Here is a 27,482-nt window from a genome sequence, read left to right as displayed (position 1 = left end):
TCAGGAGAGAGGAAGAGAACATTTGTCAGAGAAAATCAGCAGTGCCAGCATCATCCAATTCATAGATTCCTGGAGTTACCAAAAAAAAAAAAAAAAACCCTTAAAGATCCTTTAAGTCTTAGGAGCAATTGTCTTCAGAATATAGACCGTGCATTGAGATTCCCAGAGTCTAAATTTGAAAAGGCCTAAACATTTGAGGACATGGATTTGCAGCACAAAGGGATGAACAAACTAGCATCATAAAGTGCTACTTTGAGGACCATGTAAATTCTTAAACGGGGGGAGGGGGGCCGGGAAGAGCAGGAAGTCCTCCTGAAGGCAGTCTCTTCAGGCAACTGGAGCAGAAGCAGGGCGCCCAGTAAGCATTGTGTAAAGGATAAACTGCTTTGTGAGAGTGAGGTACTTCCTCAACCAAACCTGCACCCACCGGGAGAGCAATCTCCTGACCCACCCGGAGTATCTCTGCCAGAAGGGGGGAGGGCTGCTTCGGAGAAAGCCCTTCATGAGGCCCAGTGGAGAAAAGACATCTGGGGAGTCTCTTCTCACCACTGACTAAGAAGGAAAGCGTGCAGCGGGAAGAAAAATGAACAGGAATGCCGTACCAACTCGTCGGAAAGGGGAGTGGACCAAGCGACAGCTGACATCAAGGGAGCTGTCCTCTAAAACTCTCACTGCAGACCCCCACTGGATTCAAGATGTACACGGACTCAGGACAGGTTATACCACAAATAAACAATTGACTCGGGAGACCGAAGAATCGGATTTGAGTTCTGATGTGTGATGCTTACTTAGATATTCAGTGTTGGCCCATAGTTTCACCTCTCTGTACTTCAGCTTCCTCATCTGTGCCACGAAGATCTCGGAAAAGCCAGAGTAAAGAAGGAGGGGACGAGGGCTGTTGGGCCAGGGTAAAGTACGAGTGTCTGCGTTCGGCCTCTTTTCCCTCAGGCTCATGTATTTTTGCTCTTTTTTCTTGCTGCCGATCGGTTCCAACGATGCCGACCCGTAAAGAGATAACCATGAGGACTGAGGTTCTCTCACGGTTCCCTGGTTGCCCCCATCGCTAGTTCACTCTGCTCCCTTGTTAACAGTGACTAGTCTGGACCGCACCCCTCCTCATCCCCAGCATATAGAGCCAAGAATGCCAACACCGTATCACCCACGGAGGCGACTCTTGGCTCAAGAAGTGGTTTTTCTTCACCATCTTTCCAACCCTTTCCTTCAAAAAGCATGTTCCTGGCCCCTCCACTTCAGCTCAGGGATCTGGAGCCAGGCCGGTGGAGCAGGGACATCTGTACTTTCTGAGTCAAGTGCTCAGAGATTTTTCTTTTTGAGGTAGAGTTATTGGCTAGGATATACACACTCACAATCCTGGGTTCTCCAGCCTTTCCTGAGAGGAGCTGAAGCATTTCTTCAAAACCTCTCTCCAGTCAACTCTAGTAGCATTGATGAGAACTGACCGTAGCCTGGCCCCCAGTCTCAGAGTTCCCCCTGACTGGCGTTCCACATCTCTCCCCGAGCTTCCTTGTGACGCTGGATGACTGTAGATTTGCTTTCCACAATCGGCATGCCTCTCTTAATGCTGTGGCCAAGCTCTGTCCCCACCAAGGCTGGGATTTCTCCTCCTCCTCAGTCTCCCATCGCTGCCACTTCAACGCCCCAACCTTGGGGCAGTGTTTGCCTCGGGGAGCTGCTTTGCAAACAGCATTCTTTATGGCTCTTTGGAGTTCTAGAAGCCAGGCCAGGGGTGCGGAAGGCCTGCCCTTCTCCTCCAGGTTGTATGCCCATCCAGTCCAGAAGTAGAACTCTGGAAGGTTCGGTCCCGGGCCTTTGAGTTTGTCCGGAAGACTCACCAGGCGATCTGGAGGCCGCTCCACAGGCAACGTAGAACTGGACGAAGCCTAGTTCAATTCTCACTTTTTGTGTTCACGAGTGCCTGCTGCTACCAGCCTCCTGTTGTCAACAGCAACCGTGAGTGGACCAGTTCCCAAGACAATGTACAGATATTAAGAAATACAATGCACATCTGAGTCATCAGCTCTAAGTCAGTGTCTAACAGGGTATGTTCTTCAGGGAAGCCTGTGGAGGAAGCATTGTGTACATGGCTTATAATATAATCATCATGATAAAAAGGTCAAGACAGCGCCTATTCTGATGAACAGTACTTGTGGGTTGGTTGTGGCAGACCAGGGGCTGGAGAAGTGCCTGCGTGTGTGTGTGCACACGCGCGTGTACACACGCACTAGCTTATGAAAAATCAAGTCACCAGACTCCTCCGCAGCCTCTCTGTAAACAGTCAGCCTTCCTGGGCGCCTCGGGGAGTAGCCTGCATGGCCTCCCTCGCTGTGACCACTTCCTCCGTCACCTCCCTGAAGCTGCTGACCCCGACCCCTCCGCAGAGATAGCTCGGTTCCAAAAGATAAACACCAGTCACACCAGTCGTGGCGGGTGCGGAGTGGGGGGAGCAAGTCTCCAGGAACTCCTGGCGTTTTCACTTCGGAACACGGTCTGTGGATCGGCAGCCCAGCCTGAGGGAGCGCCCCGGAGGTGTGAGGTGCTGGCCTGCCCCCCAGCTTCTTTGCGGAGGGGGCACCTGGCTGGGTCTGGCTGCTGAGAGGCGGCGGGCGAGCCCCACGCACCGCGCCTCCGTGCCAGCGCCAGGAGCCGGGGGCTCAGCGCCTCCTCGGCTCTGCGCACCCGCTCTGGGGGCGGGGGGAGGCACAGAGCTCACAGCGCGCAGCCAGCTGACTTTCCCTCCCTGTCGCTGCTGGCAGAACACGTACACCAACGCGGACAAGCTCCTGGAAGCGGCGGAGCAGCTGGCTCAGACGGGGGAATGTGACCCGGAGGAGATCTACAAAGCCGCGCGGCACCTGGAGGTGCGGATCCAAGACTTCGTGCGCAGGGTGGAGCAGCGAAAGCTTCTCCTGGACATGTCTGTCTCTTTCCACACACACACCAAAGAGGTAAGGGGGGGCGCCCCCGGGAAGCAGGGTTCCCCGGGGCTCATTTGTTGCACAGAGTCTGGGGTTGGCTTCCTAGCAAAACGGGCCCTGGCATGTGATCAGTGTCTGGGTGGCCTGGGGTGGGGTACCCTACTCATGTTAATGATACTGGAAATTGGCTTCTGATCAGCCTCAACCCAAACTGGATAGTTGCCTTCCCCACCCCTCCAGCCGAAGGAAAGACGAGGAAATAAATGTAGGGGGGCGGGAGTGGTGTTACAGTTAGAGAAGAGCTCTAATGGCGCAGTTGTTAAAGCACTCCACCACGAACCCAAAGGTCAGTGGTTCAAACCCACCAGCCATCCCTCGGGAGACAGCTATGCAGTCTGCGTCTGTAAAGGTTGACAGCCTTGGGAGCTCGAGGGTCTGTCTGACAGGGTTGCTGGAAGTCAGAATTGGCTGCTGTCGAGGGGTTGGGGATTTCGATGCCCTTGCCAGAGAGTTCAGCCTGTAGCCCGAGAACTTTGGGAACGCCAAGAGTGTCTGAAAGAGGAAACAGATGAGCAGAGAGTCCCCCTCTCCCCTGTGACCCAGAGTCTTTGGTTGCTGGCTGGTCCCCCTCAGAAATCAGAGCCCTGTAGGACTTGGATCATCGTAACCCTCAGCAAGGAGCACAAGGAGGTGGCCCACATGGTCTGTCTACATCTGTCTGCCCGGGTCATGTGAAAGGCATGGGTTCCCACCTGGACGTGCGTCATCCCCCGAGTGGAGACTGAAGAGGGCAGGACAGAGGGGCCCATAGAGGAGAAGGGCTGCAGACCTGCAATGGCCTTCCATTTCTGATGGGCACCGATGCTCTGAGAAGGCGGAAGTGGCCGGCCAGGAGCGACCTCCAGCCCCTCCCAGAATATCACTCCCGGCAGGTGAACTCCTTAGGTGCCTACGTACTTGTGTTCCCCCGGGGATCTGTTAAAATAGAGTATTAGCTAAAGTCTGATTGCTACTCAGGGGGAAAAAATAACCCTACTTAATTAAGTTGATCTTTTTAAATATTTGAAATGCATTTGGAAGTAGGGTTGTTAATTCTTCACAAGCCTTTCTGGCAGATCGTGGGAATGAATGCCATTCATTGCTTCGCCTATCAGAGGGAAACATGAAAGATAATGTTTTCTAAACTGAGGTTCCCTAGGCAGATGAAGGGCCAGCCTGCCAGGGAGCGCCCTGGAGTGGGCCCTGCTTCCTCTCCCTGGGCTCACAGCCCCTCTCTGAGGAGAGCCTGCAGAGCTGGGGGATTAGCTGTAATCCAGGCTGCCTGCCTGTCTGCTTCCTTCTGGCTCCTCTGCTTCCCAGTTGAAGGCCCCTGTGTTCCCCATCTCAGTACAGTGGGACATGAAGAAGAGGGGGAGTGGGGGGTAGGGGCAGGCGCTGGCTGCAGGCAGAGGTCAGTTTCCATGTAGGTGGCACTTTGATCTGATCTCAGTTCCCTGCAGCCATCATATCTGAGTTGACAGGGAAGGCCTGGGAGGGAGCACAGCCTTATGTCTCTTTTAGGGGACTTCAGGTCCTTCTGCCACTCCTGAAAAAGAGAATTTGGCTTCCAGGTACTCCTCCTAGCTATATCTCCCACCTGCACACAAAACTGAAAGGTTCTGCCACCCAAGAACCGGATGAGCTCATGCGAACCACAGCACCCCGGTCCTGGGTGGCCTCATCTGTAAATGTGTATGGTGACTCCAAGGCCCCTTGGCATCCTAACATGAATCCTAAAGGTTTGTGTTGTCACTTCCCCTTGTCCTCGTCCCTATCTGATGATGGGGCAATAATAAACAATAATCTCCCACACCCACTCCTGCCATCGAATCGATGCCGACCACAGCGACCCTACCGGACGGGGTGGAACTGCTCCTGAGAGCTTCCGAGACTGTAACTATTTATGGGAGTAGAGAGCCAAATATATCTATATAATCAATGCCATAGAGTCGATGTCAACTGAGAGCTACCCTATGGGGCAGGGAAGAAGTGTCCTGTGAGTTTGTGCAACTGTGACTCTTTACAAGAATAGAAAACCCCGTCTTTCTCCCGCAGGTGTTCATATTAAAGGTCAATAAATTGAGACCTGGAGGATTTTTCCCTCCCAGGGAATTTACTAGAACAAGAAGCTGTCAGGAAGTAGCATAGTCTCTTTGCCTGGAATGTGGAGGGGGAGGGGGCCTTCCAAAAGCTCATGGAAAAATAAAAATGATTGATATTTTTTTCATGAACTTTTTGAAGCCCTCTCATATAGCTGTACATATATAACAACATGTCTAATACAAAGAAGTCCTCAGTGACTATTGGGCTTACTCTGTATTGGGAAGTTAGTCATTTTTCTAAAATAGAGAGGGAGAGGTAAGCCAGCTCCTTCAAATCTTTTAGTTTCGCAAGCTGTAGGGCTTGAGCTCAGCAGCAATGTCAGCGAAGGAAGCTGGGGCGGGGCATCTGAATGCAAGTTCTCCTAGGATCCATATAGCAGGCAGAAATGGATTACTAGGTGGTTAGACGTGAGCATCCCTCAGTGGCCTCATGAAGGATCTCCTGAGGTTTGTTCTTTCTGTATATAGTACCTTGCATGTCATCTCACCCCCTTTCACACTTTGCTAAATGTGGGTCTTATCTGATCCTGGTCCCCTCCTCTTGACTCTCCATGCAAACTTCTGTTTTTTACTCAAGGCAGTAAGAGCTGAGTCTGATCATCTATAAGTCTGTACAGAACAAACTTGTTGCTGTAGCTTTCCCCCCTTACAGTGAATGAAAGTAAGTGACCTGCTCAGTGCTGCTAAACTGGGTTGTTGATAAGCCGTCTTCCTAGAGGAGCTCTGGTCATGCGGTGGTTAAAGCAGTTGGCTGCTAAACAAAGGTGTCAAACCCAGCAGCCACTCCCCAGGAGAAGGATGTAGCCACCGTTTCCATAGAGACTTAGTCTCAGACACCCCGAGGCAGGTCCCTCCCGTCCTGTGGGCTATCTTGGAGTCAGAATTGACTTGGCAGTGGTGGGTTTGGTTTACAGCCTTCCTGCCCAGTCTGACTCGCTCCTTTTTTTTTTTTTTTTTTTAATGTTGTTTCTCCTCTCCTCTCCTCCTTACCCATCTCAGTCGTTTGCTGAAATTCTGTATTAGGACCGATGTGTAATAGAATGTGAGGTGTAATGCAACTCTGGTCAAATTAAAGTCACCTTTCTAGAAGATTCTTGAGAGTCAACTGAATTTCTCTCTCCAGAGGGATTTAACCTAAGCTTCTTGTGAGTGACCCCCCCCCCCCAGGCTGAGGCATATCCTTTTACTTTTGTCCACATCCTGCCACAGAAGGCTTACCCTAACTAGAATCAGACAAAAACAGAAAGAAGGTGTGAAAAAAGGTAACTCTAGCCTCATGTCCTCCGAAGAGGGAACAATCTGCATAATGCTCCTGGCCCTGCTTTGTGGGGGGCTCTTGAGAACCCTAGGAGTTGGAAGGGCAGGATCTCAGAACCATTTCATTGCGGTTATTCATAATCTTCAAAGTAAAGTCCATCTAACTGTTTGGCGCTGGGTGGTTCCTTAAAGAAGTCACGGCACATCTATATAGTGAAGTGTGCGCTCATAAGCCCCACGGTCAAAGGTCCGTCATGGGCTGAGGAAGGGCTGGTGGTGTAGACAGCTGTCCATCCAGTGAGACCACACTTTGGTTCATTCACATGTGGAATAAAGACTAGAAGGAAATGACCAAAAACGTCAGAATATTAAGGGTGATTTGATTTTCGTTTCTGCATTTTTCTTTTTCACAGGTACTCTTCAGTGGTCATTCAGTTTAGAATCTGAAACAACCGCACGACATGCTGTATCACAAAAATCAAACAAGTCTCGATTCCTGTGGGCAAGGGCTACTCCATAGAGAAGAGTGGCCAACATGCCCTCAGCTAGTTCTGATGCGCTCAGTGCCTCAGCCTTTAGTACAGATTGTACCAACGTTCATGTCGCTCCTTTTTGCCTGGGGCCAAGAGGGCAGATGGCTCTGTTTTCTGGCCTGGCGAGCAAGGAAAGGGGTAGGGAGAAGGGCAGACCCGACTCCTCGTTTTCTGTGTCCAAGAATGAGGCATTTGGCATTTGCAGCAAGTGCCGTCTGCGCTGCAGAGATTGTCAAGACAGGATTCTCCTTCCTTGCTATGTTTCCATGGAGATGTTGCAATTCCCGGGCTTTCAAAATAACCACTTTTAGGTACTTTTGCGCTAAGAATATGAAAGTCAAACTGGCAAAGGAGATTGGCCAAAATAATCAACCTCAGCACTTGGTAAGAGCTTCATTAAATTCCCACTTCCATTTGTTCCTCACCTCGCAGAAGCATCCTTCCATGCAGGTATGCCTGCACCTGCTTGCACGCACATCAGTCCACCCACCCTAGAACCAAAAGTAAAGCAATCCTTGAAAGAAGGATAATGGCTGCAAGAACAAACTAGCTCCTTGTCCGCCCAAAGGTTGATGGCTCATTCCTAGCCAGAGGCGCCTCAAAAGGCAGGCAGGCCCAGTGATCGGCTCCCACAGGGACACAGCATTGGAAGCCTCGTGGGGCAGCTCTCCTCCGCACTCAGGGACTCCCAGTGAGTTGGAACGGACTTGTCAACAACCAGCATCAGCACAACATGAGATTTACTTAACAAATAAAAGCTGGTGGTCCGGGCCAAAGAACAATGATGTCTTCCAGATGAGGGAGGGGAGCTTCGCCCTGACGGAACCAGTGCTCCTTAGAGCAACCCGCGGGGCACAGTCAATTGTAACTGTGGGGGCGTGAGTCAGGAAGCATTGCCGCCCGAGTTGCAGTCCATACCTGCACAGGTTTAGCCGCGCACAGCATGTTGGGACACGCCTCTGCCCGCAGTGGGTGGACGCAGACACATTCTCTCCATGGCAATCTCCTCAGCGTGCCTGCCCAGGGGCTCTGCAGGGCTCGTGTGCATGCAAAGACGGAGGCTAGCGCAGAAGGGTCTGGCGACTGTATCGGGGACTCCAGAGCTTTCATGTTGATAGATTGTCTTGTACACAAGGTCACCTTATGAAGACGTTTTACTAGAAAACGGCATGGGTGAAAAAAAGTCCTAAACATTGTGTCCGGGAACGGCTTTCTGTGGCCACAGTTGACCAGCCCATTCCTTCAGGTCAGCAAAGACCGTCCTTGGGAACTTTTGCTGGGAAACCTTACCCCGTTTATCCTACATCCTTCATCTTGCCCCCTCGGGTGTCTTGTTCTCCAAACTCACGGGGCCTTTCAGAAGAACAGTTTGAGTCTCTGGAGAATTCCCAAACTGCCGTTTTGAGGTGTGCAGAGTTCTGCAGAGAAGGACTCTCTCCCACTGCTGTCAAGCCCATTCCAGCTCTTAGCGACCCTGGAGGACACGGGAGCATGGCCCTCCTGCGTGTCTGAGACCCCAAGTCTTTGCGGGAGTCAAAAACAGCCTCACTTTTGGAACAGCCAGTCAGCAGGAGCAAGAGAGGACGTGAAATGCCCACTTTCCTTGGTCCCTCCGCCGCAGTGCACTCGATCTCTACAAAACTCCTTCCTTGCCCCTCCCTTCCCACAGTTTTCAGGGGCTCTTTTCTCAACACCCCCCCCCCCCACCCGCGCGCTCCAATGGAAGCTGGTGAGGGAGGTCCTATGGGTGGTCCCTCCTACCTGCGCACAGTTTCACTACTGTGGTTCACCCCCATTGGGCTGGCCCCTAATTTTCGGAGACTCCAGGCACAACTACACAATCTTGCTGTGTACTGGGACTTTGGGGTCCAGAGGGTTTCCACGGACTGATTTTCAGTAGTAGATCATGGGGCCTTTGGGTTGTTTGTTGTTTTCTTCCTTAGACTTCCGCAGACACCTGCTCAGCATCCCAGAAGCGCGGGCCTCCCCCTGTAGTAAGTGGGAATCAGACTCACGCGGGAAAGCGGTCACCTTACCGGCGGGTGAACCACCACCGTGCCCGGGGTTTTCAAGCTAGCTTCGTGTACAGCAGTACACGTTCTCCTTGGCTGTGATCCCACTGGGGTGCCAAAATGTTCCAAATGAGAGCCACGCTCATGAATTCCATGGGGGAGAAAGGGTGCTAAGCCATCCCATGAGGAGAGCAGGGCTTTTGTGAGAATCCCGCAGCGGCATGTTGGTGGAGGGGCATAGCGTTCTTTTGGTGAGGAAGAGGATGGGTGGAGAAGGTACAGTGCTGATGTGTTAGTCCCTAGACCAGCCCAAGGTGGACAGAATTGCCCAAGGAGCGAAAACCCCAAACTGAAGAGATTTCAAATCCAATGACATGTGTGTGCTAACATGATACAAAGGGGCTACTTGATTTACTCAAAGGCTCCCACAAATTCTGGCTAGAACGGAGGCCAAAATAGCACATCTCTGATTCCCTCTCTACCTATCACTTTCTTTCTCCGCTGAGCTTTTTTCCCCTGACCAAACCCCAGAATGTATCTGCCCTGCTAGCTCTGCTAGGTACAGCCTCCTGCTTTCAAAGCAAACACCACCCTCGTTTATCCCACCCTCGTTTATACAAATGTTCACTCTGAGTAAGTCACTGTGGGATCCTGGGACCTGGTCCTGGAAACCCATCTTAAACAATAGGAAGAGCTATCCCCCCCAAAAAAAAAAAGTGTTTTCAATAAATCCATTAACTTTTCAACATGCTCGGTGCTTAATTTAGTTCCAAACACCGCTTAGCTCTTCTAAGTTGGTGAGACGCCTCACAACACCCAGAGAGCAGTCCCTCGCCTTGACTGCCATAGGGGAAAGGTTGCCTAGTTGCCTTGAAATTAAGATAAGATACAGCTTTAGCATTCCACATCCCAAGCAACGTGGGCATCCTGAGGAGGACACCAGCGCACACAGCCCGGGGGATGCTTCCTCATCTCCGGCCGCTGCTTATAGAGCAGCACACCCTTGGTCACATCTTGAAAATCTCAGGATAACTCCCGGCAATCAACGTCTGGCTGCCCGGAGGCCAGTGTGCCCAGTCCTCTCTTCACTCGCTTTGGAAAGGATGCCATAGTTTCTGTCCCCGCTCGCAGACGACACCCGTGGGCGTCCCCACACTGCAGGGGGAGTGAAGTCCCTTGTGGGGAAGGCCAGCTCTAGTGGGCTCGGCGTAATGCGGATGGGAAATGAGTGTCACTATTGGAACACGCTGACCCCTCCGTGTGTCGCGGAGCAAGCACGGTCGGATGTGGCAGGCATGGATCCACGCCTCGCCCCCCGCCTGGCCTCCCCTGCCCACTTGGCCCTGAGCGCAGTCTCCGCTCTGTCCCCACAGCTGTGGACATGGATGGAAGACCTTCAGAAGGAGATGCTGGAGGACGTCTGTGCGGACTCGGTGGATGCCGTGCAGGAACTGATCAAGCAGTTCCAGCAACAGCAGACAGCCACACTGGATGCCACGCTCAACATCATCAAGGAGGGCGAAGACCTGATCCAGCAGCTCAGGTCAGCGCCTCCCTCCCTGGGGGAGCCCAGCGAGGCCAGGTCAGCATGGCAGTGCTTCCCGGTGGGAGAAGCCTTGGGCTCGAGGCGAGATAAGTCGTGTCCTAGTCTTGACTCAGCCGTGACCCCAGCTTTGTGGCCGTGTGTGAGCGTCAGTTTCTCCCTCTGTGACACCGGAAAATGCCTGCCACCATGTCCCCTTTGAGTTTTGAGCGAAGTGTTGAGTGTGAGCATGCTGATGTGTCCGAGCCTGCAGTATCGCCCATGATGTTTTCAACACCGAATAACTAGCGTTGCCATTGAGGACTCTGGCATATTTGGTCACATGGGGATGGGCCGTGACAGAATAGAGTGCTCTTTGGCATCGGATCTTAGGCTGAACTCCGAACGCCAACACCCCAGTCAGCAATGCGACCCTGTGCTGGAGGCCGGCTTTGGCCCCAGGAAGATGCAGATGTTGTGTGAGTGCTATGGTCACACTTAACAATCCCGTGTGTGGCCTCTCCCCCTGGACTCTGTGCTGCCCAGGAAATAAAACAATTCCCGAGTCACCTCAACAGATAAACCAAGAGGGGGGCAGTCCTTGTGGGAGAGCTTATGGTCACTTAGAGTTCACCACCATTGCCTCCGTATGGCTGGCATTGGGCCTAATGTTTCCCATTCCTGTCGAGGGCACTGACTCCTCAGATGAAGGTGTCAGGAGGCCTTGAGCAAGCCCCCAGCCGCGTGTCCCCTGCCCAGGTGCTAGAGAAATGGGATGTGATCGTGCTAACCATGCCTGTCTACAGGGACTTGTTCCTCTCCCCAAATTACGCTGTGCCGTGACCGTGCCGGCTATGGGCAGAAGTAATCTCGTCAACAAGTCCCAGGCCCATTTGGAGGCCCCGGGGGAATTATGTCCGTTGGAGAGGGCTTTCTAGCCCCCCCCCCCACTCCTACACCACTTGTCCAATTAAATAAACGATGAGAAATTACCATTATGAGGCCCTAGTGGGTTTTCCTGTTAACCATTTCTATTCCAAACACGTGTGCAAGTGTCCTGAGCCCTCCCCACTATTGCATCCTGGCCAGGCAGAAGCTTTCCCTTCCACCCACACCCTGTGCATAATTATGAATATATAACACATGGCAGTCTGACTGCCTCTCAAGGAAACTCCACTGCCATTTGCTTGGGAAGAAACACTCAACCTCTCTGGGCCTCAGCTGAACTGTTTCATCTGTGTAATTAAGGGGATTGCTATGGAGGGGGTGGGGGTGCTCTCTCAGCTCAGGAATTTAGTGATGATTTTGTGTTATCTCACCAAACACTGTTCACAAGCCCGGCTGTCCTCACTCTGCCTGGGCCCAGGGAGATGTCACTTTCTTTTAGCATCTATCTGCCAGCACTACACAATGCCGAGGGGCTTAAGGCTACTCCTGCAGGACAGTGAGGGCAATGATGTGAGTGATGCTGTTGAACAGGTTCCCTGGGTTTTAGACAGTGCCTCTGGCAGGTGACCAAGAAGGTGACCATTCACTCCTTCGTTAGCCTGACTCTGCCTGGGATCCTGTCTTAGTCAGGATCGATGTCGCAATGAGGCGACTTTAATGAAAATCAGTCTATCTCAAACGGTTTAGCAAACTAGAAGTAAACTGAATTCAGGACGCAGGCACTTAGGGAAGATTTCCTCCCTTCTCTCTGTAGGGGGAAATCTTTCTCTTTTGGCTTCTGGTCTTCAGTTCCTTCAAGATCTACAAAAGGCATCTGCCTTCCATTCTGCGCTTGCTGCTCTTCCTAATCTGCACTGCCTCTATAAACCTCACAGGCCCTTAGGTCTTGGTCTCGGAGGCCAGTAGGTTGAATGCACACTCTACACTGGTAGGGCCTCACTAGCTTAATGAAGGGTGCTCGAGTCCCATTTGGGATCGCACCCAAAGGTTCTGAGGATTACCCACACACATTGTGATTCATATTATTGTTAGGATTCCCACCCATCTGTCAGGGGCGACACAATTTCAGTCCGTAACCACTCCTCTGCCTGACTTCAGGACCAAAGATAGCCAGAAGAAGGGGTGCTCAGTAGTCCTTGTCAGATGCCTCTCACACACATCACAACGCATCATCTGGAGGTCTCCGCGGCTCCGCTTGAGTGGTCACTGCATCCTCTCTGATTCCCAGTGAGTGTGGCGCTGACCCTCTGTGCTGCCCACACAGTCAGAAATCATCTTCTTTCTTCCGGAAACTGGGTGCTGGAGAGCCACTGAGATGTCTCGTTCAAAGGACAGTCATATCCCACCACTAAGTCCCCAGAAAATGCATGATTAGGGGGCCTGAGTGCCTCTATCCGCTTAAAAACCAGAAATGTATTTCCTCCCAGTTGGAGGCTAGCAGTCCAAGTGCAGAGTGCCTGCTCTAGGGGCTCCTCTCTCCTCTCCTCTCCTCTCCTCTCCTCTCCTCTCCTTTCTTCTTCTTCTCTCTCTCTCTCTCTCTCTCTCTCTCTCTCTCTCTCTCTCTCTCTCTCTCTCTCTCTCTCTCTCTCTCTCTCTCTCTCTCTTTCTCTTTCTCTCTGTCTCTCTCACCGCCAAGTCTGGAGGAAGGTCCTGGTCTGTCTAAGCTTCTGCTCCTGGCAGGCTTCAGGTGGCTTAGCATCTCTCTTCTCCATCTGTTTGCTCACTTGCTTGTTTAATTCCTTCTGTATCTCCAAAGGGATTGACTCAAGGTACACCCTACACTAATCCTGCCTCATCAACACAACAGAAACAAGCCATTCTCGAACGGAAATCTTACTACAAGATGTTGAGGCTGGGATCTGCAACATGTCCTTGCATGTAGAAAGGAACACAATTCACTCTATACCAAAAGCCTTCCAGAAAGCCCACTGGCGAGAGGATCGAAAACTGATCGTTTTCTGCCTCTCCTTGGAATCCTTAAACTCATAAGAAACACAAGGGCTTGTGTTTGCTGAAGAACCTAAATATGAACGTGTGAACCTCAGTGGTGACCTCTTTGTGGGTCTTGCGGGTCAGCAGGACAATGTGTTGACCTCTGGTCTCTGTTCTGCAACATCATCTGCTGGGTACAGATTTGCTCTGCCCAGAAAGTGCACCCCCTCCCTTCCCATCTACGGGCCCATGTTCATTCTTTCCCCAGCCTCCAACAAAAACTCACCCTCTTAGGAACCTTTGTTGGCTGTCCCAGCTGGCTGTGATCTAGCCTGGCCTTTTGGCCTCAGTCAGCACCTTGCCCATCATTCATAGCCTTTCTTCAGGATTAGCCACCATTCACCATTCACACAGTGGCCACCGAGCGCCATCACAAAGACCGTCTCTTTGGGCAGTTCACCGAGTAGGGCAAGGCTTTCACCCATTTTACAGGTGAGGAAGCTGAGGCTCAGGGAGAGGATTTCCATAGGCCACCGGCACACACCTACCAGAGCTGGGACTTCAGTCAGCTTGCAGACTCGTGACCCAAGGCTTTCCCAACCTCAGCTTAAAGCTGGTTGAATGCCAGTCTATAACTTGCCATCGCACTGGGATGTGTAGGGCTAATTTGGACAGCCATGAGTCCTGTGAGATACGCCAGGAAGGTTTACTCTCCATGGGTCTTTCCTGGGCCTCCCCACGTGTCCTGTGATATATGTATGCATGTATGTGTGACCACTGTACTTCTAAATATTGACCCATGTCTCTGATATGTTGTGCCGTGAGAGACCTTTGCTATATATTATTTTACTGGATGCATTTCACAGTTCTATCTGGCGGAGGGGTGGGAGGAAGGGATAACTCATGGGGGAAAGGTGGCGCTGGGAGCCCCAAAGAGAATGCCTCTGCCTTGGGCTCACTGGCTCAGTAGAGCGTGCCAGGCTCGCAGGAGCAATTGGATAAATGCCTGTTGATGGAATGACTTGTCCACCTTGCTCAGCTGCGTCGGCCTCCTCTCCCTCTGCCACTTTTAACATGGCAAGGCCCCCCCACCCCTTCTCTCCACCCCGCCACAGGGACTCCGCGGTGGCCAACAACAAGATGCCCCACAGCAGCTCCATCAGCCACATCGAGTCGGTGCTGCAGCAGCTGGACGACGCGCAGGTGCAGATGGAGGAGCTCTTCCACGAGCGGAAGATTAAGCTGGACATCTTCCTGCAGCTGCGCATCTTTGAGCAGTACACCATTGAGGTAGGCCGTTGGTGGGCTGGGCTGGAGGGCCGCTCTGGGAGAGCACTTGTGGGGTGGTTTGCTTTCTGACCAAGCACACCACCCAGGGACAGGGCAGTCGCCTCGGGGGTTAGAGGGGAGTGCCCAGCAACGCGGTGTGGATGGTTATATGCTGGTCGGGAGCTTGAATTTACCCCAAGGTGCTTAGGACAATCCACTTCCCCCAAAAAATAGCCATTAAAAAATTCTCCGTGGCACAACTCGACGTTAGACACGTGGGGTCACCGTGAGTCGGAACAGCAACTGGTCACTGACAGGCATCAAGGATGTGTTTGAGAAATCTGCAGCTGCAGATCCATCGTGAGACAGCCCTTCCTCACTTCCACTGCCCCTGCGGCCAGCAGAGCCCTCTCTCAGCCTTCTGTCTGGGGTCACGGCGTCACTCCCTGGAGAGGGTTTCCCTTGCCCTTCATTGGACTCGCACGGAGTGCCTTGGTTCCTGGAGGAACACAGAGTTCATGACTTGCTGAGGTAAAGTCACCGAGTCCCACAGCTTCACGAGTAGGCAGTTGTTAAACAGGGTGATTAGACTGCCTTCTCTTGCCTTGTGGTCACTTCTCCATCCACCACTTCTTTTGGACCTTGCCTTGCATTCCAACTCTCTACCTGGAGTTGGGGGTTCTGAGTCTCTTGGGCCTGATCTTCCCAACAATATCTGTGTATTTGTGTGTATATAGAAACACATAAACACACACAGCCTGAAAACTCACTGCCATCGAGTCAATGCTGACTCAGTGACTCTGTAGGACAAGGTAGAACTGCCTCTGTGAGTTTCCTAGACTCTGACGCTTTTTTAAAAAACAACAACAAAACAGTTTTATTGGCACTTAATCCCCATATCACACAATTAAATATTTCCGTTATATCAGGAAGAGTTATACAACCATCACCACGATCCATTTTAGAATATTTTCTCTACCCCCTCCTGTGGTTAAATCACTTTTAAAAGGAGTTGTGTAATCGCCATCAGTTCTAATACTCCCTCCCCCTCCCACATACATTGTTTGCTTCCCCAACCCCCTCACCTTCTCTACCTCCCCCCTCCCTGCTTCCCCTATAAACCCTTGAAACACCTCTTATCTCTATGCATCTACTTCTGCGCTTCACAAACTGGAAAACCCAACAGAAACAATATAAAGCAAAGACAAAATAAAGGGGTAAAGATAAAATAATAATAATACTGAGATAAAGATCCAAATGAGAAAGAAAAGAGCACCATGAATATTTAAAAGGCCAGGGGATGGAGGAATTTGTCTGGAGCAAGCGAGAAATACTTGCACTGAGAACAATTTCAGGTTCGCTCAAGAGGGACGTCAACTGACCGAGTATCCAGTTCAATCCGAGGCTGGGACTCTTTACAGGAGTAGAAAGCCTCATCTTTCTCCCTCAGAGCAGCTGGTGGTTTCAAACTGCTGACCTTGTAGTTAGCAGCCCAACACATAACCACTGCATCAACGCCTCATATGTATACCTAGAGTCTATATGTACTTTGTATATGTAGGTGTGTGTATACGGAATATAATACTGAGTAGATGTTCAGTGTGTGTACGTTCAGTATATGTACATATTGCAATCCTGTGAGAAGACATGGGCGCACCAAGCGAGTTTCCCCGAGGGTCCGTGTAGGAGAGAAGCCGTGCTAAAAGTACCCCTCCTCCTAACCCTTCATCTCACCTGCTCTTTCTCTTCTAAACACACCTCGCCCCTGCCTCCCTGGGGCCGCTGAAATTTGTGGCCTAAAGATTTCCTGGTCTAAAAGGTGGCTACTGGACAGTTTCTGGAGCACAGGGAAAGATAACTTTCGATCCAGATCTCAATGATCCTTCCAAGGAAGCCCCACAAATTCAGGTGGATTTATTTCCATTTTTAATTGTATCATTTATTTTGAATCTGCCCTTGAAAGGATTGGGGGTGGCCAGTCATAGTAAAACACACATTGAACAAACAATGAAAATGCCAGAGGGTAAATAGGGATCTTGACCTCCAGTGAAGAGTGAGTCTGTGAACTTTATCAAGGCGGCAGGTAAGCCAGGGTACTGACGGCAGGAGAGGAGGGACATGAGTTACGATTCTTTAGTAAAGGCAAGCGAGACTCACAGAACTAGAGGTGACGCTTGATTATAGTAAGCAGGGCCCTCAGCACCCGGTGCTCCTTCCTCTGCTCCACTTTGCCCACGGGGAGCAAATGCCTACCCACCGGGGCGATGCCATTGAGCAGGGCTGGTGGTTTTGCTGGTGCAGTCTTTAGAGACTCGGCTGTCATTCCAAGACCTGACCAGCAGAATGCTCGAGGGGAGGGGGACAAGGCCAGGTTTGGATGCTTCCCTTTGATTTGACTGGGCGGGGGGGGGGCGGGGGCGGGCGGTTCAGTGCTGGCTGGTTTTCACCTGGCCGTGAATTGCTCTCCTGCCATTAGCATGACTGGGCAAGCCTACTTCACACCTGTAGAATGATCCCAAGCGTATGCAGAGAGTGTTCCTTAAGCAATGAGTATAAATCAAATAACTTCCCGTTATTAGATCCTAGTGAAATGTAGCAGTGGAGTCACTTGACATTTAAATGGAGTCACTTGACATTTAGCCCGTGGATGTGTGGAAATGTCTGTTCCCCACCCTGAGCAACGGTCAGCAACTCCCGCCACCTCTATGCGGCAGACAACGCGGCAAAAGTGGTGCAATAGCGTGTGGCTCTCTGCCACCGCGACAGAGTCAGGACACGGATTGGGCTCCACATCTTCAGATTTGGACAGCGACATCCGGGTTTGGGAAGGGGCCTTTCTTGTTCCCCATTTTGGCGGGTAGCTCCAAACAGGGCAGAGATCCTGCCTTTAGCCTGAGAAATGGAAATCCTGCCAACGCCATAGAAAACCTCTGCCCCTGAGTCCGGTTGTCAGGAGTGACGTATGCACTTGCCGGGATTAGTGCCAAGACCAGCCGGCGTTCCACTGTGTGGACAGAGAGCAACCGTGTAGGGAGGCCCCGGAGGGTGAGACAGACAGAGGGGGCTTCCTGGAAAGAGAGACTTGTCAGAGCTGACGTTACCCAGGACCACGTTCTGACCACAGGGCTTCTGCTCTCGTTTACAAAAGGAAGGCATTGGGCAACATACTCCAAATTCCTGGGCATGACCGAAAACCCTGCTATCCTGCGATTGGGGGGATCTAAACATGACCCCTTCATTGTCTCCCTGATGGCTGGGACGGACTCATTCCCTTTAAAATGAAGATGACACAAGGCCTGAGGGATGGGCATATTCCTTTAACAGTGAAATAGCACGTGTTCCAGGCTCCTCGTGCTTGCTAAGTGATGTGTCCCGCCACTGCTGTGGGGTCAGTTCCCATCTGGCTCCACAGTCCAGCCTCAGAGCTTCCTAAGGGTGACCCTGAACACCAAGGTAAGCCTGATGCTCATTACCAAGACTGCATTCCCAGAGCCACGGAGACTAGACAGAGCGGTCCCCAAGGAAACGTGACATGCTCAGAGGCCCTTTCCTCTTGGGTCAGCCTCCCTCCACAAAGAGGTTTCAGATGAACTGCTAATGGGAGAACAGGTGTTGGGAGGAGCCGTGGCATCGGTGTGGCTCTTAGCGACCCTACGGGCAACAGAACGGAACGTGCCAGCCCTGTGCATGCGCACCATGGTTTATATGGATGCAGCCACGTGCCCATCCATCTCCCCGAGGGGCCGCCTCTTTGTGTGCTGCCCCTCCACTTTACCAAGCATGAGGTCCTTCTCCAGGGACCGGTCTCTTCTGACCACATGACCAAAGTGTGTGAAACAGAGTCTTGGAGAACTGACTCTGCGGCACGGAACAGTGGCATCATGTGGTCAGCACATAGTCCCAAGTAAGAGACGCGTCCTCCCTGCTCAGCCCCTATGCGCTCCCTGCGAGTTCGTGGTTAGAATTGTCTTGAAACTGCAATTTCTTTTCAGGAGCCTGGTGAAGGCATGTGCCCTTCTGAGAGTGTTAGTTTCGTTAAAACTGGGTATTCGATAAACCGGCTGCACTGGGTCTATGAAGATGCCACTTGCATCTCAGATGACACCGCCTGTCATGTAGTACCTTCTAGGGAGAGTGGGGGGTTTGGGTTGTTCTTTGGTGTTTTGTTTTGTTTTTCTGTTGCTGTTGATTTTGATTCATGAAAGTCTGTGAAACCTAATTGCTTATTGATCTGGTAAAATAGGTATGCATATAATACACATCTCCTGGTGACCCTAGAGGACAGAGGAGAACACTCCCTGTGGGCTTCTGAGGCTGTGAATCTTTACAGGAACAGAAAGCCTCATCTTTGTTCTGCACATCAGCTAATGGGTTTGAACTGCTGACCACTGCATGTCAGGATCAACTCACTGGCAGTTTGGTTTTTATCATACAGACATGTGCACACTTACGTGCATATCTATATAAAGAATTGTTCTCGCTATTTTCCATGAATAATCTGGGTGATTCTCTGCAGTGGCCAAGGCCATGTTGGCATAGACACACACCTAGCAAAAAACTCTCGGCAAGAGACCCTCTGAGAAGTGTGGGCTGTACTTAGGCTTTCTTTGAAATCTCTCCCTCAAACTGCACTGCATTGTCGGGAGCCGCAGCTCACCTGGAAATGAGCCTGAGCACATCTCGGGGTTCACATTATGATGAGCTGGCATCAGGCTGAGTCGGGGAAGGAGCGGCCTTCCGAGGAGGAGGAGAACGCAGCCGCGAGAGCACCGAGCTGATCGCGACTGCCTCGAGAGCTCGGCTCTTTAACGTGTGGTACACACGCTCCCAGCATTTTACACTGAGAGACTACTCGTCCTAACCTCTCATGGCGTACAGAAGTTCGGGTCGGGCCATATTTCACGAGCACCTGCTGTGTGTGACAAGGACTGTTAGATACAGCTCTTAGCGGTTAGTGGGGAGAACAGAACCAGCCCTCACACGATGTGATAGAGTGGCACTCGCAAGGCATTGAGAGCGCTGTGCTGTGGTAGGCAGGGCGCTTAGCCTACTCAGGCTGCCCATGGGAGTTGCTGGGCGAGGGTACACCTGGAGGAGGACAGATAGAAGTTGTGGTCTGGATTTGGTGTCCCAGGAGGATGCCACCCAGCCTCTACCCAGAATAGCTCCCAGAAGCGGGGGCTGGGTGGGTGACAGGCAGGTGTTCAGGGTATCGCTGTGTAGAGCCCAGACTTCCACTCATCCACACGTGGTCTCAGTGCCTCTCTCTGGAACCACAGAACAAATCTGTGCCCTCTTTTGCGTGGCCGCCTTAAAAATAGTGGAAAGTGCATTTCGTAAGCCTTGTTTCTCTGATCTAAAAAAAAATGAGGTTATCTATCTCGGTTGTTCCGGCAGTCCCTTCCAACACCCGACATGCTGGGCCTGTTGCTCCCCTTTGTCAGCTCTTCCTGTGGTGTGCACCCCTCACTCAGTGGCCTCTTTCTGAAGGGAGCACGGCTTCCAGACCCCGACCTCTCCCGGCCAGCCTCTGATGAAGGGGCTCGTCCCCACTCCCCTCTGACCTAGGAGACGTCCAGTGGACATCTGTGCAGTGTCGACGTGGAGAGGTGGAGGTCCTGTGGTGACCTTCCGCCATGTCCCCTGCTCCCCACCAGAGCACTCACAGTGCAGTGGCAGAAATGGAACCCTCCCCGGGGGCTTTGCAGCCATGCACCCCCTGTCTCGTCTGGGCTCAGGCTCTCTGAAAAGCCTCTGGTTGTGTTTTCAAAGTCAGTGCTTCCAGCATACGGACTTTTTTTTTAAGTTTTAAAAAAGGCTTTTATATTTTTTCCTCTCAAAATATACCTTGGCTGGTTTTTATTGAGTTCTTCAGCCTGTCAGAATACATTCCAGTTGAACATATCCGCAGTCTGGTAACGAAGCTATGGGGCGGCCAGGCGGATCTTCATGGGAGGGTCTCCTCCTGGACGCCGAGCTATGGCCTGCACAGCCAGTCTGCTGGCCGGGAATCATCCAAGGACACTGGCCATCCTCCAGCCCAATGTCTTGGCCCTTTCTTCCATGCCTATAGTGCGGGACCTTCATAGAGTCTCAGAGCCTGGCTGCTCTCTGTGCTTGTAAGTTGCCCAGACCCACTTCACGCTTCGCATCTCCAGAAAGGAGATGGGAGCTCTTTGAGATGAACCCTGGCGAATTCCTAGCGATTGTCGTCGCATCTTCTACATGTGCCACGGGCTCTCGTGGGAGGGAGCGCAGGATAAATACAGCTAGGTAGACCCAAATCCTCACCGAATGTTTACTTCACCATTTCTTCTCAACTTCTTGTGAAATCAATTGTGGGACCATTGGAAAGTCTTCCCCACCATCCATCCCTCTCTCTCGCTCCTTCCCTTCCTTCTTGTCATTATAAAATCGGGGGTGTCACCCAGTAAGACACCTGCCTTCAATCAATTCTCAGAGATCCTCTCGTAATGGGGTGGGACTGAGCTGGGGGCCTAACCCTTAAGGAGCATGGCAAACCTACTGCCATCGAATTGATTCTGATTCATAGTGACCCTGAATAGGCCTCCAAGAGAGTGGATCTCTGCAGGAGCAGACAGCCTCAGCCTCCTCCTGAGCGGCGGCTGCAAGTTGCTACAGCCAGTCTTGCAGTTAGCAGGCCCTTGCTTACCCCACACGGCCACCAGAGCTCCTGAGAGGCGAGACCTGGGGGTCAGCCACGAAGAACCCTATGGAGAGCACCCCTGTTTTGTAAAACATGGGGTGGCCGTGAATCATAATTACCTCGACAGCAATGGGTTTATTTTGTTCTTGTTAGTATTATTATTATTTGTGGTATATTTTCATTTCCTCTGTGTGTGTTTGCTTTCTGATCTCTGAGCAGTAAGCATCCCATCTCCCCTTCCCTCGTTGTTTCTCTACTACCTTGCCAGCAAGTCTCGTTCGGAGGGCCCTGAGAGTGCGCGCTGAGTAACTGGCCGGGCCCTGTGGTCAGAGATCCCGGCAGCAGGCAGGGGGGGCAGGTTGCACTTCTCTCTGCTGCCAGTTTACTCCCTCGGTTCATCCCAAACCGGACTGCAGGTGTGTCTGAAAGGGCCTGGAGCACCAGACAGTTCTTAAAAAAAAAATCATTTTATTGAGGGCTCATACAACTCTTATCACAATCCATTCATCCATCCATTGTGTCAAGCACATCTGTACATTTGTTGCCATCATCATTCTCAAAACATTTTCTTTCTACTTGAACCCTTAGTATCAGCTCCTCATTTTTTCCTCCCTCCACACCCACCATCCCTTATGAACACTTGATAATTTATAATTTTTTTTTCATGTCTTATGCTGTGCAACATCTCCCTTTACCCACTTTTCTGTTGTCCATCCCCCAGGGAGGGGGTTATATGTAGATCCTTGTAATTGGTCCCCCTTTTCTACCCCACCTTCCCTCCGCCCTCCGGGTATTGCCACTCTCACCACTGGTCCTGCAGGTATCATCTGTCCTGGATTCCCTGTGTTTCCAGTTCCTATCTGTACCAGTGTACATCCTCTGGTCTAGTCGGATTTGTAAAGTAGAACTGGGGGGGGGGGGCATTTAAGAACTAGAGAAAAGTTGTATGTTTCATTGTTGCTACACTGCACCCTGCCTGGCTTGTATCCTCCCCACGACCCTAATGTAAAGGGATGTCCAGGTGCCTACAGATGAGCTTTGAGTCTCCACTCTGCACTCCCCCTCATTGACAATGATATGATATTTTTGTTCTTTGATGCCTGATACTTGATCTCTTGTGATCGCACAGGCTGGTGTGCTTCTTCCATGTGGGTTTTGTTGCTTCTGAGCTAGATAGCTGCTTGTTCACCTTCAAACCTTTAAGACCCTGAATGCTATATCTTTTGATAGCCGGGCACAATCAGCTTTCTTCACCACATTTGCTTATTCACCCACTTTGTCTTCAGTGATTGTGTCAGGAAGGTGTGCATCATGTAATGTCAGTTTAATAGAACGAAGGGTTCTTGCATTGAGGAAGTATTTGAGTGGAGGCCCAATGTCCATCTGCTACCTTAATACTAAACCTATAAATGTGTGCACATAGATCTATTTTCCCATCATCATATATAAATATATTTACATATGTACATGCCTGTATTTAGACCTCTATAAATTCCCTTTGCCTCCTACTTCTTTTGTCTATTTCCTTTTACTTTCCTCTTGTCCCACTATCATGTTCAGCCTTCATTTGGATTTCAGTAATTCCTCTCAGTTACATTGTCCTTGATCAAGCCCTACTAGGCCTACACCCGTCTCGCCACCGAATTTGGATCACTTGTTTCCTTGTGCCTGGGTTTGTTAACACCCACTTCCTTTCCCCCACTCTGCCTCTCCTATGTCCCTCTAGAAATGTTGGTCCCGTTGTTTTCTCCTCCAGATTGTTTATCCTGCCTATCTTATCTATATAGGCCTGCAGAGATAATAATATGCACAAAACAAGACAGAGCAAAATAAAACAAATCAACAACAACAAAACCAATGACCAAAAAAGAAAGAAAGAAAGAAAAGCCTGTAAATAGTTCAACATTACCTTTAGGAGTATTTTCTGGTCAAGTCTGATTGGGTGTCATGCCCTACCCCCTAAGTCTATTTTTGGTATTCCCTCAGACCAGAAAGTTCTTGATAGATTATTATAACCTTTATACTAAGCAATATGACAGAGTCCATCTTAAAAAATTAAAGAAATACCGAATTCTTCAGCAAAGATACCCCATATATTAGGGGGAGGCAGTGTAGCCTCTTACAAGAGTGAATGATATGGAAATTTTTAAAGAATATGAAAATTCAGGTGCTAAGCTTTTCAAAGAACACGTCATCAATTTTGAGAGTTCGTGGGAAATAAAACCGCGTTTTCATGGAGAAGGAAATGAGAGGAAGAGTGGAATGCACATTTATCAGAAATGAAAATAATAAAGGAAAGGGTGTTTCTAGCAGTCAGTTCTGGGCCCAGCAGTTTTGATGTGACACCATGGTTAAGAACATTGGACTTTGCGGTTGACTGTCCAGCAGCCCAGAGACCCAAGGAGAAAGGACCTCTCTGCCTTCGTTTCCCTTTAGACCTGCAATGAGGGTTATTCCTTAGGAGGGTTCGTCAAGTGCTTAACACACTGCATATCGCATACCAGTAGTACAATATCATACTCCTCACCTACATCATCCTCTTCATCACGTTCATCATTCTCATGATCCAAATCAGCATCAAGACATGCTCTGAGGGAAAGACTGTTGATGTTAGTTGCCTTCGAGCCTATATCAACTCATAGTGAACCCCTATGTGCAGAGCAGAACTGCCCCAATGGCTTCTCCAGGCCGGAACCTTCATTAACTGATTGCCAGGCCTGATTTCCTGAGGAGCCCTGCTGGTGTAGCAGTTACTCATTGGCCTGCTAACCTCAAGGTCATCAGTTCAAAACCACGAGATACTGCTTGGAGGAAAGGACAAGACTGTCTACTCTTGTAAAGAGTTACAGTCTCAGAAACCCCCAGGGGCAGTTCTACCCTGTCCTGTAGGGTCACTGTGAGTCAGCAGTGACTCCATGGCAGTGAGTTTGGTTTTGAGCTTGAGGCTGGATTTCTTGGGCACCTCCAGGTTGGTGGGTTTGAACTACAAACCTTTTGTCTAATCATGGAGCACTTAATGATTTGAAGCTTCCTTCCGAGGGCCTCCTACATAGTGAGATTTCTACCTCGGCAGGTGCTAACTTGGAAGTAGAAGCATAAGTAAGTCAATGTACATTGGATAAAAAGATAGTGCACCAGGCAGGCCACAGGCTACATCACTGGTGGGGGTTCACATTTTCTCTGAGCTTAACTACTTGGTAAAACCCAGAAGATGGAAGGAGCCAACAGCACACTCTGAGGACAGAACTCAACCTAGAAAGAAAGGCAGACCCTTGTCTCCATGCTTGTGGTCTCGGTTTTATTGTCATTCCCCTTAAGTTGTAGGCAAGGAAATGGACTTAAAAAAAACAACTGTGATTTCGGCTATTTGCAATGGAATACCTGATAGTGGATTGCATCCAGAATGCATTAAGAATCTAACAAATCAAAAGAGGATCGAGCCAGTGTTTTTTAATGCCGAGCAAGACATGAAAAGGCACTTTATAAAAGTAGCTATACAAATAACCAATAACCACACGAAAATGAGCTCAGTCCTATCAGTCCAAGGGGAAGTCCAAAATAAACCCATAGTAAGAGATGACTGAGCCCATTAGAATGGCTAACTTTAAATAGATGGACAATACTAAATGATAATAAAGATGTAGAGCAACTAAAACTCTTTTACATTGCTATTGAGGATGTACAATGCTATCATCCCTTAAAACCGTGGTTCTCAACCTTCCTCGTGCCATGACCTTTTGATACAGTTCCTCATATTGTGGTGACCCCAACCATAAAATTATTTTCATCGCTACTTCATCACTGTCATTTTGCTACTGTTATGAATCAGGCGACTCCTGTGAAAGAGTCATTTGACCCCCAAATGGGTCACGACCCACTAGTTGAGAACTGCTGACTTAGAACTATTCCCTCTGACAGCTTCTTATAAACATTTATAATGCCCTGCAGTCCCTCTCCCAAGCAAACCAAAACCGCTGTCCATGGAAAGAGTACACAGGGGCTTTCACGGCGGCCTCATCTGTAATAGTCAAACACTGGAAAGCAGCCAAAAACTTATCAGCAGGCGCGTGGATAAACAAATGACCCTCAGGATAGACACTCGGATCCTACTCAAGTGTGAGAAGGAATGAGCAGCTGACGCATACACCATGGGTGAAACACGTTGACCAAAGGAAGCCAGGCACCAAGGAGTGGGCGCTGTGTAGTTCCATGTGTCTGAGATGTCAGAATAGGCAAAGCCAGAGCTATGCTAAGGGAGATCAGAAAGTGCTCACCAGAGGCGGGGAGGCCAAGTGGACGTCTCACTGTGAGGGCAAGGATCCCTTTCCTTCCGGGGGTGGTCAGAACTCACAGAACTAAATGCTGAAAATCTCTGTGCTTTGGACCTCATTTTGAAATCAACCAAAAGGAAAAGTATGTTTATAGAGTAGTTCTGTAAAGACGAGGGCTTACTATTGCTCTTATTCCCCTCGCTTTAGGCCCCTTCTCTAAGTTAGAGCATACAGTCCTTGTAAAAGATGTGGCCACACAACAACATGTTTTATCCTGCCGACTCTCAGCGTTGTGGTTATGCGTTGGACTGCTGACGTCAAGGTCGGTGGTTCGAAACCACCAGCCACTCTGAGGGGAAAAAAAGGAGGCTTTGTTACCTTCGTATAAAGTTTACATTCTCAGAAACCCCCAGGGGTGGTGGTTCGACTCTGTACTTTGGGGTCACTGTGAATCAGAATCGACTTGAGGGCAGTAAGCTTGGTTTGGGTTATTTCATTTATGTATTCACTTATTTTTGCTGAGCTTCATGGGTCACTAAGCCCTGGCCTGAGATGTCGTAGATGGGTGACATGGGGACCCAGGCCCTGGAACTGTATCTTTGCAGCCTCCACTCCATAGAGAGCAGCTACGCCTTCAGCTACGTGCTTTCTGCTGGAAGAAAGACGTGATTGTTGTGTGGTGGGCAGAGTCCTGTGCTGCAGACTGTAACCCCTGCTGCGGTCAAGCTGGTCTTCCCTGCCCCCATCTGAATGACACCCATAAGGGGCCTGAGGGTGCGATGCCAGCTGCCCCAAGGTGCCGCCCTTTGGCCTCTGGTGCCCTGGTGCATCAGTGCTGGGCTGCTGGAAAGGCCATGTGACTTGCCAGCAGGGCTGAGACCTGGCACTACAGGAATAACTGAAAGGGGCTCTGGGACACGTGGGTGCTCAGGCCACCCTGCGGCTTGTGACCTGAATGAGAGTTCTTGTTCCCCTCCTTGAAAACAGGATGACCACACCAGTGCGTCACGGGGCTGTTGTCCGGGTAGCATGAGATAACAGATCTGAAAACCACTTTGTTCTAGATAGCGGGTAGAATGATCACCAATCCAGTCAGGGCTTCTAAGTCCCTCCTCCGATCATTGCAGATCGTAGGCACGCCGCTTCCTGCAGTGAGAACTTGGCACAGTCGTGCAGGGGCAGTGGGCCCGTCCATTACATGCGCAGTCATCGTCGAATCGATGGCGCCTCTGAGCACCTGATAGCTGCTTGGACTCTGAGCGGTGTGCCACCCGTTCACAGCTGGTTCGGTCACCCTGTGCAGACTCACCGAGAGGTGCCTCAGGTGGAGGGCCTCTTCTGAAAGACCGCAGTCCTGAAAGCCCCCCGGAGCAGAGTGCCACCCCTGGGTTACCACGTGTCAGAATCAACTCAGCGACAACGGGTTTGGATTGGGGTTGATGTCCACTGGCTCGTGAACTGTAATTATGTAACCATTCATCAGCCGTCTCTATCCCTCAGTTTCTCTCTCTAGAAACTTGCTGCCAGTTAGCTGATTCTAACTCCAAGCAGTCCTGCAGGACAGGCTGCACCTCCCGATGGGATCAGAAAGCCTCGTCCTTCGCCCTCAGAGGGGGCGGTGGTTGTAAACAGCTGACCTCGCGGTTAGCAGCCGACGAGTAACCACGACCCCACAGGGCTAGCTGCTTCATTTGAGCACCTGCCAACGGGGACGCACACCGAGAGCAGTCACTGTGGGTCAGCAGACAGAGGCTGTGCCGTCAGGGGAAGGACCGAGCTCTGTCTGAAGCTCTGGCCCCTCACGTGCACCCTGAACTTTGGGCACCTTACTGTGTCTGCTTAAGGATCAGCACCCTCTTCCATAAGATGGACCTGCCTGCCTTGCTTGGCTCAGACCGGTCGGAATGTGTACCATTCTATAACATGAACCTCCTCGGCGTCTCAGGGTTGGCTGCTGTTCCTTTGCTGGTGGCTCCGGGTCCTGGAATGCACAG

At 50.7% G+C, this 27,482-nt stretch overlaps 1 protein-coding gene across 4 annotated transcripts in view; it reads left to right on the top strand.

Annotated features, from left to right (window-relative positions):
* The window catches only part of KALRN (kalirin RhoGEF kinase), a 727,411-nt gene that overhangs the window by 406,359 nt on the left and 293,570 nt on the right, over positions 1-27,482 (top strand). For all 4 annotated transcript variants that reach the window (XM_075556312.1, XM_075556314.1, XM_075556313.1 and 1 more), the window contains exons 11-13: positions 2,775-2,966; positions 10,253-10,461; positions 14,397-14,571. In XM_075556312.1, the coding sequence (XP_075412427.1) occupies positions 2,775-2,966; positions 10,253-10,461; positions 14,397-14,571 (576 nt within the window). The remainder of the gene's footprint in view (positions 1-2,774; positions 2,967-10,252; positions 10,462-14,396; positions 14,572-27,482) is intronic.

This window comes from Tenrec ecaudatus, chromosome 8 (assembly GCF_050624435.1).
Source record: "Tenrec ecaudatus isolate mTenEca1 chromosome 8, mTenEca1.hap1, whole genome shotgun sequence".
Taxonomy (NCBI): Eukaryota; Metazoa; Chordata; class Mammalia; order Afrosoricida; family Tenrecidae; genus Tenrec; species Tenrec ecaudatus.
This window is presented reverse-complemented; position numbering and strand designations above follow the sequence as displayed.